This window comes from Pogona vitticeps, chromosome 4 (genome assembly GCF_051106095.1).
Source record: "Pogona vitticeps strain Pit_001003342236 chromosome 4, PviZW2.1, whole genome shotgun sequence".
Taxonomy (NCBI): domain Eukaryota; kingdom Metazoa; phylum Chordata; class Lepidosauria; order Squamata; family Agamidae; genus Pogona; species Pogona vitticeps.
In genome coordinates, this window is record NC_135786.1 from 32416618 (window position 1) to 32434642 (window position 18025).

Here is an 18025-nt window from a genome sequence, read left to right on the forward strand (position 1 = left end):
TTAATAAAAATATTATTCCCTTAAAAATAAAATGATGACTCAGACCTTGGACAGCTGATATATATACACAGTCTGATCCCTGCTTAGTTCCTAGGACTGACTTCAACAAAGCACAACCAAGCTAACAGTTTTATTCCTTTGATTTGGGCAGAGGAAAAGAATGAAGAAATAAATAGCTATTTTTAGATATTATGGGGATGACTTCAGGAATTACCAACAAACTTTCACAATGTTTAAAAGCTCTCACATTTGTACAATGCAGTAAAAACATACTCCACATATAGCATTTCTCAGTAAACTGTTTATCTTATACATTTTTAGCAGATCTAAAAACTACACAGAAGAAGTTATAAAAATTACTTTTGATGTTTAAAAAGCCAGGAACACTGGCAGCAGAGAAAAAACTTAAAGTGAAGCTTTGCAGAAGCAGTTACTTCTTTTTAAATTAAAGCTATAATTCTAAAATTATACATATCCACTGGAAAAACACCGAGGCAAAAAGTTCAAGGAATTGTAGAAATATGAGGAATGTATAGGCTCTAGAGCTGCCATCCCAGTCCGTGAGGATTTAGAACCGAACCCTGAGACAGTGGGTGATCCATGCAATGTCAAAGAAGCAGGGTGGCAAGGGTTTGGAGGGGGAGTTCATCCCCCCCCCGCCTTCTTCCACTGCAGCAAGGACTTATACGCATAAGGTTCATAAACTGCAATGCTTGCGCTTCATTTCTTGCCTTGCTCGACATGGCACGACGGGCCTAAGACGAGCATGCCAAAAAGACAAGTATGGGGAGAGAGCCAGTAGGTGTAAGTTCTTTAGCCTAGTGTATTTCCTGTAGAAACATAAACACAAATGCCTTTACACTGAGCCAGTGAGTGCTGGTGCCATGTGACCAGTGCTCAGACTCTCTCTGCTCTGCCACTGCTATTCACCCTGAGGTTTGTTCTCCCTTCTAAAATCCCAGAGAAGCACAGCTCTGAGATCTGGTAACCGAAACATGTAAAAATACAGGGATAGCTTTACCATGAGACAGGAAACCCAAGAGGAGATTTTTCTTTTCTCAATAACATCTTAGTATTATATCCTCCAGGAACAGCGAAAGGATATTTCCAGAATTGCAAATTGCACCCATCAGAAGCTTCTATGAAGCACAATCTGCCATATAAACATAATTTCTTACTCAGCCATTTTTAGCCTTACAAGACTTGTTCTAGATACAAGAAATGACCGACCAGTGACTGAAATCTTATGCGCTCTTTAATATAAGTCCTGCCAGTCACAGAACTCAAGAGCATAGTGCTTACAAATCAACAGTCACCAATCTTGCATCATCTGTGCATATCTCAGGAACACAGTCACCTCGAAAAGACACTACGCCTTGACCATATTCTTCTCTCAGTCCCACATTCATCTGTTACCTCAGGAAATCTGCAGAGATTCATTTGTGCAGTATTATAAATTCAGATCTGCTTGAGTGAATGCAGAAGGACCCAATTTATCCTTTCAGATCTTTGACTGATTCATAGCAGAACCCAATACACTGACTAATAGTGCAGTCCTACACGATTCTGTTCAGAAGTATGCTCCAAATGAAGACAGGCTTATTTCTGAGTAAGCTTGCATAGCACTGTGATGTGAACAAGGACTTCTGTATTCCACTGAATGCTTGTCAGAGGCTTCTTCAGGTAATAGATGACAGACTGAACTGCACATAAATGTTATAATAGCCTCATCTGTAGAGCCTGAGACGCTTAGGACATTGCACAACTTGTAATGCCTGTTTCACCTTCAAAATTCAAATATATAGTTGTATCCCAGCCGTAGATAGAACAGGAATTTGTGAGAATCTCAAAGAAACAAGAAGTCAGCTCCAGGTCTGATTACAAATGGAAGTTCATTGAGTAACTAACAGCCATGTAGGCCTACCCAGTATGGCAGAAGGGATGACAATGTGACCTACAGATCAGTGAAAGAAGTCCAAGCAACCAGGGGGCAAATCAAGTAGCTTTTGTACATTTATTTTGCTGCTTACATGTACAGGCTGTAGCTGGGCAATATGCCATTTCTATGTTTCAGCAGTACTGTATTGACATATGAAAATACTCCCCCCCATCCCCATGTCCTGCCATGATAAGCTATGGCATGTGTATAAGAAACAAACTTCTTAGTGATGTTTGATAAACACATCCGTTGTCTCAAGTCCACTTTCTTGCCCAAGCAAGATAACTTGACCATCCATTGGTCCATTCTCACACCAGAACACTGAAGCAACTTTACACAGCCAAGGAAAATGGAAAACAGAAATTTCTTATATTTCCATCTAGACAGCAGGCCCAACATTAGTGTAATTCTATATGCTGAATTTTTGGGGCCATACCCCTAAATGAGTGTGCAAAGAAATATAGCCTTAAAATGTTTGTTGTAATAATGATGATCACCCCTCTAAATGCATTTGGAACCATATCTTTTACAAAGGGAGTGGGCTATAGCCATGAGGTGTAGCCTATGTACCTTTATCTCACCTGCACATATTGCTGATATGTCATAGAAATCAAAGTGAGTAATCTCTGTATTTCCTTTAACATTTTGTCCACCTGGGATCCTTATACTGTAGAATAACTTTTATGTTATTCCCCCTCCTCCCCTTTGATCTGCTCAGGTGAGATTGAACATGGATATTTTCTGCCCCATCCGTGATTCCGATCAGGTCACAAAATTTGAGAATCTGCCAGCTAATGACAAGATTATTAACTAATCTTCTAATAAAATTTCAGTTGTAGTTTTAGATCAGTAAACTGCACTGGAGTAGTCTATTTGAATCAACTACTTTGGAGAAATATCCTCATTTCTACTATCCAAAATATTTTTTCTAATATTAAAAACTATTTGATTATTCCAACGTGCAAAGTCCTGTCTACCGTACTGGTAATTTCCTCCACAAGCATTATTTCAAATTATGTCTTCTCGATATAGGCATACAGAATAAGCATTAACTGTATTCACATTCATGGAATTATTATCTATTTTTCATTTTTAAACAAATGTTGAAATTAAAATTTTAATTGTATTGTGCTTTGGAACACTTCTACATACAGTACTCTACAAATATTAAACTACTAGAAGAAACTGGGCTTCATGGAATCAGGAAATTAAAAACGACCTATAAATAGGAGGCTACAGTATGCCATCTATAGTCATACCAGAGGTACTGCACTAAGACCTTCGCTGTAACTTGTTATTCTTTTTGCATTAACTGAAAAACCTTATTTTATTTTGCAAAATGCTTATTAAAACAGATTGTTACAAGGTCGCTTCTTCTGGCTTACTGCGCAATTCTATTTATATCTGTTCAAAAGTAAGCCCGACTGAAATAATAAAAGTTTGTCCCCAGATAACTGGGTGTACGATTGTAAATTTTTTATATGAGATACTATTGCAAAAGTTTATGAACGGAACTGGAAGGAATCAAACTAGCTCAGCAAATGTCATACTACAACAAACTGAATTTGGATTTTAAACAAGACAGTACTATGTTCCTATCGTTGAATAAGAAGGGCATAAAATAAAGAAGCATCCCGGTTTTCAGAAAGGTTACGGTCTAAAAGCAATATGAATAATAGCGGATATCATAAGGTGGTATTGTTAACATAAGGTCCTATTGCCCGCCTCAAAAAGAATTCGAAGAAGAGCATCACCCCGCAAAAGCAACCTGCATTACTTTGTCCCACTGCCTTCTCCGTCGTCCTAAGGAAGTAAAGGCTGTTGAGACGCACGGGATTCTGGGAGTTGAAGTATTCTCCTAATCCACACGCTAGACAGCCATTCATCTGCGAACTACTGCTGGTGTTAGGCCGGTGTCCTGCTACTAAGATGGCGGCTCCCCTGGTGTTGGTGCTTCTAGTGGCCGTGACAGTTCGGGCCGTGTTATACCGCTCCAGTCTGGCCGCGCTCATCTCTGAGAGAGTGGAGGTGGCCTCTCCTTTAAATGCCTGGAAGCGAGGTGAGATCTGCAGGCGAGAAGTAAGGCTAGATGGTTATAAGATGCCGGAAAAGCATGTACAGCGGCCGGGCTCTTAAGGAGTCACCCGGCGCCCGGGTCCTCATTGGGACCTGTAGCGGTAGTATAGGATTTTCCTGCCCTCTCCCTTTGAAACATGCCTGTGTGCTAAACAGTCATGGGGCATGAAGAATGGTTGAAAAATATAATTGTGAAAGGAAAATTTATTTAACGTTTCAGGATTATCAGGTGTTTCCCTGTCTGGACTCTTGGGCCATCAATGGCTGTATCATTTACACAAAGTGACTGAACTTTTTGGCAGGGGGTGGGTGGGATGAGTTTATAGTCCTGGAGGCAAAGTAAGGACACCACATTTCAGATATCTAAAAATCTGTCAAGCAGAGGAAGGCAAATGCCTGTTCTTGTTGCCCCACAGAGCAGAGTTAAATCTAAGAACTGTAAAGTACAAATGGTAGATTTCTCTTGAATATTATTAGGCCCAACTGATTACCAGTAAGAGCATTGGGACCACTAAGCAAAATACTTTTCATTCTTTCACCCAATAATGAGCAACATCAAGAGCATTTGGGGTAGCTAACATCCCATTCTTCCATAATACACGTGTGAGGTGCATAGATTTCCTTCACATAGGTGTTCTTTGCTGTTGCAAAGGACTGTGCAAAAAAAAAAAAAAAAAAAAAAACCACACACACACACAAAACGATTTTTAATGGTTCATTTTAGTTCTGCTAAATCCAGTTCATAGCCTTCCAACTGGGGAAGGTTCCATCTGTTTCAAGAGGAGATAGTTCTTCTTTTCCATACTATATTACTAGGTATTCCCTGCCGTTTCGTCAGGATTAATAGATGTTCTAAAAAAAGCCTGTCCTTAATTTAATTTGGGAGGCACATTATGATAGCAAAAATAAAATGGATGCACATTTGATGTAGATATTTTGAGTCTTTCACTATTAGCTACTGCCTCTCTGTGTATGTTGCTGCAATACCTGCTGGTAATTGATTGTATCAATAGGGGTTGCCTTCAGGCATCCAGTAATGATTCTACATAGAGGTGGGCACGAACAACAAAAATTCAAACAATTATTCATTTGGATGTCTGTTTCCAATACTGTATTAAGCCTTGGAGGCAGCTGTTTCCTTCTGGTGTGGCCAATCAGGATAATATTTCACTGGCTCAATGAACAGGTAATTGGTCTTTGGGACTGGAGACATGTTCGATAGGATTCCATCCAGTGTTGTACTGAACATCTGTCAATTGTGTTTTTTTTAAAGATTTTTTTACTATGGAATAATATTGTTGACGGTTAGTCCATCACCATGAGTTGGCACATTATAGACCAAAGCTGTATATTTGGAAATGAGGTAAAGACTGATTTCACACACTGTTGGGCTGTATGCACTCTAGTAAATATCAAGTCCAGTGAGCAAGGCTATAATATAATTCTAAGCAAAACTTAAGTTGAAATCTAGAGTTACCATGCTCTAGTAATGTCATTTTAATTTTTATTCTTTTAAAAAATATATAGTCTTGTTGTGACTTTCCAAATTTCTGTTTTTCAGTGGTGGAGGGGCTTGCCTTGCTTGACTTGGGCGTTTCTCCATATTCAGGAGATATTTTTCATGAAGTAAGTATATAGTGTTTCACTTCTTCCTCTTCTAAGATATCTTCAAATATGTTTCTTTTTCCTTGAAGAAAACTTGTTAATCCCCCACTCCCATCAGAGTGATTGGTGTGGACATAACTGGCTGTGATAATGGTCTATTTGGCAACTACATGCATGTAAGGCCAGAGCATGCTGTAAACTCACCCTTGAACGTAAAACCTATGGATCTTGTTATTTGCCTTCCATCTTCTGATAGAGAGTACATCTGTTCAGTTGAGTGAATTGTATTTGAAGTAATGGTACATATTTGTGCCCAGCTCTTAAAAAACAATGTAATGTCTTTACACAGAACTATGGTGTAGATTTTGTGTCTATTTCCTTCTAACACAATTTTTTAAAGATCTTGACTGTGAGTTCCCCTGCCTAATTGTATTTCTTCTGTTATCTTTTCCCTTCTTAGACTCCATTAACAATATACCTTTTTCATTTTCTGATTGATTATGCTGAGCTAGTATTTATGGTAAGTACACTATAATTTTCATCCATAGTCTAATTTGCCCCTTTCAGGTGTCTTCCATTGTATTCCTTAACACTTTGACTACAGTTTTTTAAACTGGGAAATAATGGAATTTTTAGGCACATAAGAACTGCTATGTAGTGTCTTTGCAACTGTTGCTCTTAAAACAAAATAATGTTGTTCATTGGACTGTCAGGTATCACATGGTGTTTGTTTGCCAAGGGAAAAAGGAGAAGGGGCATCCATTCTAAATGGAACACAAAAGGTTAGACATCCCAGTTACAGTTCATTTCCAGCCTTTCCTTAGTGACAGTGAATAATACTGGATTTAAATTGATTGTGCATTAGATTATTGTATGAATTTACAATAGTGTGACTAATTTTCATTCATTTCTTGGTCCACATTAGTCAATACTTTTCCTGATCTGCCATCAGCCTTCTGAGCTGTGGAAATAACCCAAGATGCACACCTTAGAGGGAACCTTGGTTGTAGTACAAAGTGATATTTGTCATCTTGGCACACAAATACTCCTTCTATCCAGTATTAGCATGTTCTGTACTTAGAAGGATCTATCAGTGGTGAACTTTTTTCTTTCCATAGACAAAGTATCATGTTACAATTGCAGCTATCATGATTGTAAATGAGCTTGACATTAATATTTTTAGTTCCTTTGAAACCAAGAGCTGGCTGGGCAGCTCAGTGTCTTAGATTTCTGGCTGTGGTGCCAGGAATTGGGAGTTTGATTCTCCACTGTGTCTCCTGAGATAAGAGCCAGCCTGTTTAGACATGGGCAAAAGTGTGCAGGCCCAAAAAGTCCCAAGAAGAAGAAATCACTTCTGAGTATTCTATTGTGGGGTCCTGGCAAACCCCCTCCCTCCCTAGCCCCTTCAGTCAAGGTGCCTTACTCTGCTTCAGTTTTCAAGTCAACATTTTTATTTAATGAAAACGTAGCAATGGGTAACTCAGCTTTAACGGCTTTTTCCTCCAAGATGTCCACTCTTGGAGTAGAATGTCCTCTACCAAGGGTTGTCATAAATCAGAATTTATGTATCATGATTTAAATCAACTTGATTTAAGTCAAAGCCACCCTGCTTGAACATGCACACCTTCTGTAGCCCAAACACATTCTGTTTTTTAGGCCTTCTCAAGAGAGTTTGATGGGCCAGTGATAATTCACATATTTAGAAGTTCCAGCTATAAAAATGTATTTCAGGATGTTTTAATTCTTAATGCTTCTAAATAAAACTGTCAGAAGCTATCTCAGAGGTTGATGTTAATTTGGAAAACAGCTTCTGTATTTTTTATATTTTCATTGATGATATGTAGTTCTTGGTCTTTTCTTCAGATAACAGATGTGTTGACTGCTATAGCTCTCTATTTGGCTATTCAAGATTACAACAAAGTTCTGGTAAGTAAATTTTTTATTTGTTTTATTTATTTGTTTTATTTACTATATTTGTATGTTTTATTTATAGGCTGTCTTTCTTCTGATAAGGGAGAAATGATAGTGCTGTTATGTGTTCAGTTTTTGCTCATACTACATAATATTGCTGTAGCAATATTGTACAGCTTGATATTGCTGTGGTATTTTTGTAGAATAATATTGCAGTGGAGCTATGGAACAGATGCTCCTCATGATTGCTGGGGCATTGCCCTGAGTGTACTTGAAATCATTAGGATTTGGTAATAGTCTTGCAACAGATGCTACAATTAGCATGCCAACTCACCCTAGGCCGGAACTCCTAGACTTACAGGACACCGCTTAGAGATTAGGAAAGCAAGGCCAAACCTTAAATTCTCTGCATTTAGAATCTTAGGCTTAACCTTTAACAAAATACATTTTGGTGCTGGATTTAGTACCAAAGGTTCCCCTTGCTTATATACACACGTCCCTCCAAACCCTCCCCGAAGAAATATTTTAATTTATAAAGTACAAAAAAAGCAAGAACAAATCATATGCAAAATCAAGCTGGATATTTATACATTAGATAAAAATAAGGAAATTATTGTACATTAAGAGTAATACCTCATAACTGCAGAATCTTAGCACCCAGCAAAGTAACAGGAACAAAGCATAAGCAGAAGGATGTAAGTGCCAGAAAGCAAATATGAGGGCAAGAAGTTCATAGTCAAAACACGAGGCCAAAAATAAAGGTATAAGACTTCCTTTATTACTCAGTTATATAGCAACTCTGTTGAGGGCACTCAAACAATAGCATTTGTAAATGGCAGATGAAAACATATATGTTGGACCTCAGCACTACTTATTGACCATGATGCTCTGTAGTAAAGCTTCAGTTGTGTTCACCATGTTCCTGATTCTGCAGAAGAATGTGACTGCATTCAGCTGAATGTTGTTTACGCCTCATTGCAGACTTTCCCCCTCAACATGGGGAGGGCTGGAATAGAGTCCATGTGTATGTCACCATCTGCCCTCTATACATTTTATCCCAGAATGCCTAAAACATGCTATTCCAAATGTTCATATGTTAAGTAACAAAGAGTGAAGTGATCTTTTTGTAGAAAGAGGCTAGTCTAGTCATTAGTATGCGTTGATTAATCTTTTCTTTTTCCTTTTGAATACAGTTGTATAAAATATGAGACTAGAGAGCCTCTATAGAAAGGAGGAAATAGGAACTATTATTTCTTGGATAGGAGGAAAAATCTCTGCAGTGGAAGGTTCTGATAGCCAATAGGGTATATGCTAATTATGTTGATGGATAATTTTTTATCAATAGGAAGAGGTTGAAATGGTGAAGATGTAAATGTTCATCCTATAAATCTCAGGATAAATGGTGTTTGACCTTATTAACGTGTAATTGAAAAGGAAACCTCTGCTGATGGCATGCTTGCAATACAATCTGTTCTGAATCCCTGCTATGAAAGGCCAATATTGGCTTATTAAGAGGATGACAGTCTTTTATTTACTGTATTTGCATCCATATCTTCTGAAGTGCTTTTAAATACATTTGCTGCAAATCTAGAAAAGCCTGCCATCTTCTGCAGATGTACATAACACATGAGATGAGTCTGCATATGCAGAGTATTACAAGTTAAGTACTGTAATACATTTATAAATCTGGGCGATGGTGCAAAGAGATTGTTTTCTGCACAAGATGCAAGAGTAGCAAGAGTTGCTGAATACTTGCTGGATCTGTATTGATCTGTGTCATTTTTCTCTTGTATCCAGTTTAAAAAGCAAAAACTCCTAATAGAATTGGATAAATATGCACCTGATTCAGCTGAGCTTATCCTGACTCCCATGTCCATGTACTATATTCCTCTCAAGGTAGCACTGTTGTAAGTATTGTCTTTAGTGGATGGCAGTCTTTTAATATGAAGAATATTTATCATAGCTGTTTATATTGGCTTAGAACCAGAGAGGTATAAGTGGAGTTCTGCACATCAGGGCTGTTTTGTCTCTTCCAGCATTTTGCATCGTCGCATCTGCCTTCTCTCAAAATGCTGCTTAACGATGAGAGACTCTTCCAGAACAGTGTAGAATGTGGCTACCAGTGTGAATTAGTAGGAAATGGGGACATCTCACTTCACAACCACCTGCCACTCATGCAAGTGGGTCCCTGGGGATCATGCCCTTTCCTCCTTTGGTACTTTCCAACTGACAAATGGAACAATCCTACCATTTATTGGGCAGCATATCCATGCTAGAATTTTCAGTGCATTTTGTTTACCACTCCTAGGACCCTTTTTTTCCTCTTCTTCTTTTTAAAATGAATTCCTACACATTAGAACTAGACACTTTATAAAGTGATTTAAAAGTTGTTGGATTTTTTCCTAATCATCTGGATCTGTCAGATTTCAATCAGGATTTATCTGAATTTGATGCATACCCATGGTACAGGCTGTCAAGAGAATAAAAGAAACTTTTATGCACTGACATATGCATAAGCATAGTTCACCACACTTACCAGTTGTAAGCCTAGTTCAGTGGTTCTTAACCTTGGGTTACTCAGGTGTTTTTGAACTGCAACTCCCAGAAACCCCAGTCAGCACAGCTGGTGGTGAAGGCTTCTGGGTGTTGCAGTCCAAAAACACCTGGGTAACCCAAGGTTAAGAACCACTGGCCTTGTTCACTTTTCTTCCTCCCTCCCTAATTCTGTCTGCTGTTAGACTCATTTCCAATATGAAATGCTGTGTCTCCTTTACATCACCATCCCTCTGAATGGAATTACACTTTTAATATACTCTTTCTGCTTTATTTCTGTTTCTTTTTTAGACTTTTAATTATCTTGTGCTATGCTGCGAAAAAAGAAGTGCCTTTGCAAGGGGAGCACTTAAGTTGGCAGGTTCCCAGAGCTGCCATTTCAGCTCAGAGTCTTAGATGATAACGCAGGCACACTCCTGACATAATAAGAGATGGCGGAATTGAGAATGCCTAGCATTCTTCATTCCTTAGCTTCTGAGGAGGATTTCTTTTATACAGGATCATTAATGTATATGGTGTTTTATGGAGGAACATGAGCACCCTGCCCTTAGCCTCTGCCACAAGTAAAGTGCAATACAATTTTCATGGAGAGAAGGGAAAGGAAGTAAGGATTATGAGCAAAAAACAATTACATGTACCTATCGTCTGATTCCGCTCCAATTAGAACTAATATACAGTGGTGCTTCACGGAACGATGAATCCTCAAGACTATTGGTTTTTGCGATCGCTGTGGTGCTTCGCAAGACAATGTTTTCTATGGATGATTTTTGCAAGACGATTTTTCCCCATTGGAACGCATTGAGTAGATTTCAATGCATTCCAATGGGGAACAACGTTTTGCAAGACTATGTTTTCTATGGACGATTTTGGCAAGATGACTATTTTCCCATTGGAATGCATTAATTAGATTTCAATGCATTCCAATGGGGAACCGCGTTTCGCAAGATGATGTTTTCACAAGATGACTTTTTCACAGAACAAATTAACATCATCTTGCGAGGCACCACTGTACTACGATGCCAAAAACTTCATTAAAAAGGTGGGTTTGAAGGGAGAGCTGAAGGAAGCGTTTGAGAGAGGAAGTTGGCACCATATAGGTATTTTGGGATTTTGACTTTAAATGTTTCTTTTTTTTTCTCCCAGCTATCTCTTAAATCCATACTCTGTGATGTCTTGTGTTGCAAAATCGACTTGTGCCATCAATAATACTATAATCTCATTCTTCATTTTGGCAACAATAAAAGGTAATCCACTTGGGAATATATGTATACCTCTCTTATTTGCTTTTGATAACACTTGAAGGATGTAAAAAGTCAAACGTATGCATGCTTAGAGCTGCATATGGATTCTGTTGGCAGCATCAGAAGGAGAGTCTACTACTGCAGTCCCCATGCACCCTTAAAGCCTGTTCCAGAGGGCTTGAAACGTCTCAGACGCAGGCGTTTCGGTGGCATAGCAGGCTATAATGGGGAAAGGATGTGGCCAACTGGATCGGATGGTTTTAGATTGTAAAACAGTGGACTCTGCTCTGTTTTTCAGGTGTTCCCTTTAAATACTAAGTTATATAACAATGGAAGATGTTGAAGGGTTAATAATGCTTTTCTTCCCCCTGCTCCCTGTACATTTTCATTGTGGTTGTATTGAAATACAGCTACAACAGAATTAAAATGTGTGATCTGTAGAGAACATGAGCATGAAAACAATAGTCCATGATTTAGCAAAGTTACTTGGTTGACTACTGTAGTTGAGGTTCTGGTTTCAGAATATTGGATGAATCTGAAGGCGGTGCTATTTTAAACATTCAAAGTGCTGGCCTAAATCCTATATCATACTAGCAGCCATCTCCTACTGCAACAGGTCTCTCCCTAGCGGCTAAACAGCTGATCCATCCTTCTAGATTAGATTTTAAGTGTGCATGAGGGAACGGCATCCTGTTTCCACTGAAAAAAGTGGTTCTATTGGTGCAACTGTTCTGTTGAACCCTGGGTACTGCCTATCAGCAGGAATATTTGGTGTGTGTTAATATATAGAACAGGGACGTGGTGGCGCTGCGGGCTAAACCGCAGAAGCCTGTGCTGCAGGGTCAGAAGACCAAGCAGTCGTAAGATCGAATCCACGCGACGGAGTGAGCGCCCGTCGCTTGTCCCAGCTCCCGCCAACCTAGCGGTTCGAAAGCATGCAGATGCAAGTAGATAAATAGGGACCACCTTGGTGGGAAGGTAACAGCGTTCCGTGTCTAAGTCGCGCTGGCCATGTGACCACGGAAGATTGTCTTTGGACAAAACACTGGCTCTATGGCTTAGAAACGGGGATGAGCACCGCCCCCCAGAGTCGAACATGACTGGACAAAAATTGTCAAGGGGAACCTTTACCTTTACCTAGGAAGCTGGGCTTAGGACGAAGGCCAGGTCTGTTTGCATGGATGCCTTGCTGAGTTTTTTTTTTCCTGGGCTTTCTTTTGTCTCCTGAGCACATGGCCTGAGGGTGGGGCCTAGGGGTGGGACTTCCTGATTTAAAAGAGCGTGTCCCAGGACCGCGCGCCGAAATTCTCAAATTTTATATCTGGTCTTAATATGGTAAATAAGAAAGGCAATGAGATTTGCATAAGCTGGGGTGTCAGGAAAGTTTTAAGGATCAGATCATACTTTTGCACTATTAAAGAGCAGGCCGGGTAGGTGGGGCTCGTCAGCCATGGAAGGCAGCCCATCTAGGAGAAGGAAAACTCCAATTTCAAACCTCCACTGCCTTGTGGCTATATCCACTCATGGAAAAGGCTTCAGGAGTTAACCTCGAGGCAAAATCCGGAGCTGGAGTCCCGAAGGCAGCATGTGTCGTTCTGCCAACTCCTGCGACATTGCTGGAACCAGTTGTATTGGCTCTTGCCTTTCCATTGGACCATTTCAGCAATGTGGAGAGGGGGGATCTGCTGCTTGGGTAACAGCCTATCCTCCATATTACCTTACCCGGGCTTCATGCTCTGGAGAGGACACTCCTCAATTCAGAGCATGTTACCATAGTCTCTCGAGACTGAAGGATGCCTATGCAATGGGATATATGAACAGCTCCTCTTCAGTAGTAATTCCACTACTGAACATTAATGAGATGGCACAAAAAACAGTTAAATTATATTGATGTTCATTATTTTTTAGTAGGGAGGGTCACAATACTTTTGGTTTCACCGTTTATATTAATAAAAATATTATTGAAAATATAACATTTTTGCTCAGAAATTACCTGCTGTTGCTGTGTAAATCTTGATTTTAGTTGTAATCTGTTTAAAAGTTAACACTCAGCCTTGGACATACTTAAGACTTCAGTCCTATCCACAGAACAAGTTCATTTGCTGCCAATTAAAACCTAGTGTACTGGACCAGTGAGGAAAAATAGTGCAGAAGATGTCTTGGAAGTTTGAGTATCTTTGTATGTTAGCAAAATACCATGATGACTTTATACTTTTTCAGAGTGCTGTGTTCATTGGTCAGTACTGTGGACACAAGGTACCAAGTTGTAAAGTACGGGTTTGAACAAAATGTAATGTCTCTTTTCAAAGCCTGTGGCTGGGTCTATTCTTAATTTGTATGTGTAAGAAGTACTGTATTAAGTAAATTTTAAATACCCGGAGATTATATATTCTGTGTTGGTCAAATGCTTCTATTTTTATAATCTGTTTGCAAATGGCTTCTGAGTATTACTGTCACATTGATTTTGTTTTCCTGTCTTTCAGGCAGTACCTTTCTAAGTGCTGTATTTCTGGCCTTAGCAACATACCAGTCCCTATACCCTCTTACTTTGTTTGCACCAGCTCTTTTGTATTTATTGCAGGTAAGTGGTCTATATTTTAAATACAGTTCCTATCAACTATGAGTGACAAGAAAGCTTAGCAAACATGGATTGGCAGTTCCTTGAGAGGTCTGATCTGGCCATGGTGACACATGCCTTAGTTACATCTCGGCTGGATTACTGTAATGCGCTCTGTGTGAGGCTGCCTTTGGAAAGTGTTCGGAAACTCCAGTGGATCCAAAATCCCAAAGCCAGATTGTTAACTGAGGTTGGTTACAGGGAACATATAATCCCCCTGGTATAGCAGCTCTGCTGGCTGCTGATCCATTTCTGGGCACAATTCAAAGTGATGGGTTTTTTTAATGATAAAGGCCTTTTTAATATTTTATACTCCCCATTGTTAGCTTTATACACTGTCTTCTAAAGCTGTAAGCCATCTTGGATCCTTTTAAAGAGAAAAGTGGTGTAAAAACATTTTAAATGCATACTGTATATACTTGAGTATAAGCCTAGTTTTTCAGCACTTTTTTTTCTGAAAAAGCACCCCTTGGCTTATGCTTGAGTCAGTGTAAAATTATATGTTCTCCCCTGCAGTGCGGGTGTTCTCTGGACTCCCCCACTCATCTAAGGGTGCCTGCAGCCTCTGTGGTTGGTCTGATGACCCAGGTTAAGTACAACTGCATTTCCATTTCCAGGACACTCCCATCCTCCTCCTTTTGCATATTCTATGTACCCACCTTCCTCCTCCCACCTTCCTCCTCCATCCTCCGTCTCCCTCCATCTTATTACGCAGCAGTAGAGCAGTAGATAAGAGCAGCATCTGGTATGAGTCCTCCCTCCGCAGGCAGTGAAGTGTGTCTTGCAGCTCAGAAGGGCAGCATCTTCAAAAACATCCAACCTACTGATGCCTCAATGTAATTTTATTGGTATCTGTTTTTATTTTTGAAATTTACCAGTAGCTGCTGTATTTTCCACCCTCGGCTTAAACGCGAGTCAATACGTTTTCCCAGTTTTTTGTGGTAAAATTCAGTGCCTCGGCTTATATTCGGGTCGGCTTATACTCAAGTATATACGGTACATATATTTTTTCCTCAGAAACAGTCTCTCTTCACACTTCTGCCATGTGCCACGAAACTTGTGGATAGGAAAAACTTATACAAACAGAAGAGTCTGGCAAATCAGCTTTTTTATTTAGCAAATTTTAACCTAAACAATTGAGATTACTTCAGTATTCTTGCCATCCAGATAAGGTTGGAATGAAATGGAGAATATGGTTTGAGGAGTGAAGCAGAGCTTAAGAGAAGATACAGGTATCCTGTGTTCTCTTTACAATTGCGATGCTTTATGAATTGCTCATGATTTTCACTGGACATGGGATATTCATATTTGTATCCCTAGGGACATGAATAAAATATCGGCACCACAGACTGAACCTTCTCCCCAGAAATCTCCGGTCCACTTACTGTTCTCCATGCTTCATGTGCCCATTGTAATTCACATAGTGACAATTGCGGAAGTAGCCCAGCTGGCACTTCCCCAGCTCTCCACACAGGCCGCCATTCTGGCGAAGAGGCAGGATGATGAGTCTCTCCATTCTACAGCTGAGTTGGATGGATGGAGAGGCGGGGAAGCGCCAGCCAGGCTACTTCTGTGATTGGCACAGTGTGAGTGACAACGGCTGCGCATGTCACACAGAGAATGGTAAGTGGACCAGTGAGTTCTAGGGGGGAGGGTTCAATTTTTGCTGGGACCTGTGATGCTGATATTTGTATTTGTATCCCTCAGAATACAAATACGAATATCCCATGTCTAATTTTCACCATCTGTCTGAGTACACGATAGGCTAAGATGGACAAGATTCTCTATTAATTTTATAATTAACAGAGCTCCAGTGAGTTAGTGAGAGACATTATACTACATTGCACACACACTATACTACTTTCAGACTCTGGAACTCCCTCCCATGGGATACCAGGCTTGGCCCCATTTTTGCTGTCCTTCTGCTAGCCGATGAAGACCTTTCTGTTCAGGCAGGCTTTGTTTTAAAAGACTGATTGACAAAGGGGATTTTTAAAGGGATTATTTTATTCTGTGTTTTTTTTTAAAAAATGAACTTTTAATATTGCTCTTATTATGAATTTTAATATGAAATCAATTTAATGCTTTTTTTAGTATTTTAGTTGTTTATCGTTAGCTTTGTTTCTTTTAGTACTGTAAGCTGCCTTTGATCCTTTAGGAGAAACACGACATGTAAATATTTTAAATAAATAAATGCTGCAGTCCCGGGGCCAGTTAACAGGTTGCAAAATTTGCTGTTGTGCAGGTCCTAGAATTAGAAAATAAGCACTTTCCTTTTGTGGACAATATCACAGAGGAAATTGTGAAACAATAGATTGCCTGTGCTGATACAGCTTGAGTGAAGGGAGCTGTGATGATAGCTTTTTCACCTGAATCATTTAAGCTCAGAGAAAGAATGTAGCTTGGCAGAAAGTCTATTTTGCTTTTTTCTTCATAGAAAAAGGCAAATGGTAATTGAGAGCATCTGGTTTCTCCTTTTCTAAATGTTGATCTCAGTCCATCAGGAAGTTAAATGCTGATGGAGCCTTTAATTATTCATGCATCACATAACCCTGTAAAGCGGAGTAAATTAGTTTCTTGGAGGCCAGAAGGTGTTTCTCCAAGTTTCAGAGATTAATATTATGAACAGGGCAGCAATTTGTTAATCCTGTAAAAAAATTGCCATGTTCTATTGTTACTCTGCCAGGTCTGTTTTTTGAGAATTTAATACTGAATCTCTTGCTAAAATATATTTACCATTCGTCTAGATGGGCGGGGTATAAATCTAATAAAATAAATAAAACAAATTTATTATAAATTTACACAAACCATGTAGTAGAAAATTATTTTTGAGGCTTCTTGATTTTGGTGGACAAAATGAAGAAAGAGGAAGAACTCATATGCTATGTTGAGTTCTTTGGAGGATGGATGAAAAAACGAGGAGGCTGAATAGGGATTCTCCTTGTGCAGCTGATGAGTGGTTGGCTGCATGAGGAGGCAGGGAAGGGCCATTTGGGCTCCTGCCTGGATTGGAGGGCTGCTGGAGGAAAAGGACCCTGGCTGCGCATGACATCTGATGAGTGGCCTGGCTGGTTAGGGGTTGGGTCGGAAATTGGCCGGTACAGCACCTGTGGTGCTGTGCTTACAGCTTGGTATGAAGCTGTATGAACTGCTTCTTGCCCATCTCTAATCACAGGTACTTTTGATGGTGTCACTAATCTGAGCAGAGGAATGTCCCTCCTTTGGTTGATTGAAGGCAGAATGAACACTGAAAGAGCAAATCACTGATTTCCTTTGTTAGATCTATTTGGCCCATTAATATCAGGGCAAGTTTCATCCATATGGATTTCAACATGTTTGTATTTACTCAGGTGTTAATGGAAACAAATTAGTGATGCTAAAAAAGAGTTAAACATTGATGAGTATATTGCCTCATCACATTGATGTCTGGTCTCTTCACTGGATATTGGAACACATTCTCCAAGGAGTTTTTTATTGTCATGTGAAAACTTCCAGGATTTGATTGCCAGGGTTTTCTGGCCAGTCTCTGGCTTCTGCTATTCAAATGTAAATATCTGTTGCATTTTTTTTTGTCCTTTATACTTATTTTTTTTTTATCCCAGTGGTTTCTGTTGCCTGTTTTCAGATGTTCCATATAATAATAATTGCATGCTGTCAAGTTAATTCTGACTTACGGTGACTATTTCCAGGGGTTTCTAGGTGGAGAATACACAGAAGTGGTTTACCGTTCCCTGTGCAGTTTGCCCAAGTCTATACAGGCTGGCTGTTCCTTTAGGAGACTCAGTGGGGAATTAAACTCCAAACTTCTGGCTTTGCAGCCAGGTAGTGAAACCACTGAGGGATGTGGTGGTGCTGCAGGTTAAACCGCAGAAGCCTCTGTGCTGCAAGGTTGGAAGACCAGCAGTCATAAGATTGAATCCACGCAATGGAGTGAGCTCCCATTGCTTGTCCCAGCTCCTGCCAACCTAGCAGTTCAAAAGCATGTAAAAATGTGAGTACAGTGGTGCCTCGCATAACGACGAATCCGCATAGCAATGTGGATTTTGCGATCGCAAAAGCAATCGCATTGCGATGTTTTTAATG

The 18025-nt window shown here is 39.7% G+C and overlaps 1 protein-coding gene across 1 annotated transcript in view; it reads left to right on the forward strand.

Moving 5' to 3' along the window:
* Positions 1 to 3785: 3785 nt before the first annotated feature.
* PIGU (phosphatidylinositol glycan anchor biosynthesis class U) overlaps positions 3786 to 18025 on the forward strand; it is a 36660-nt gene continuing 22420 nt past the window's right edge. Inside the window, exons 1-7 of the mRNA XM_020778317.3 lie at positions 3786 to 3998; positions 5577 to 5641; positions 6081 to 6140; positions 7484 to 7546; positions 9329 to 9438; positions 11228 to 11328; positions 13809 to 13906. Coding sequence (XP_020633976.3) covers positions 3869 to 3998; positions 5577 to 5641; positions 6081 to 6140; positions 7484 to 7546; positions 9329 to 9438; positions 11228 to 11328; positions 13809 to 13906 — 627 coding nt within the window. The 5' untranslated portion in view covers positions 3786 to 3868. The remainder of the gene's footprint in view (positions 3999 to 5576; positions 5642 to 6080; positions 6141 to 7483; positions 7547 to 9328; positions 9439 to 11227; positions 11329 to 13808; positions 13907 to 18025) is intronic.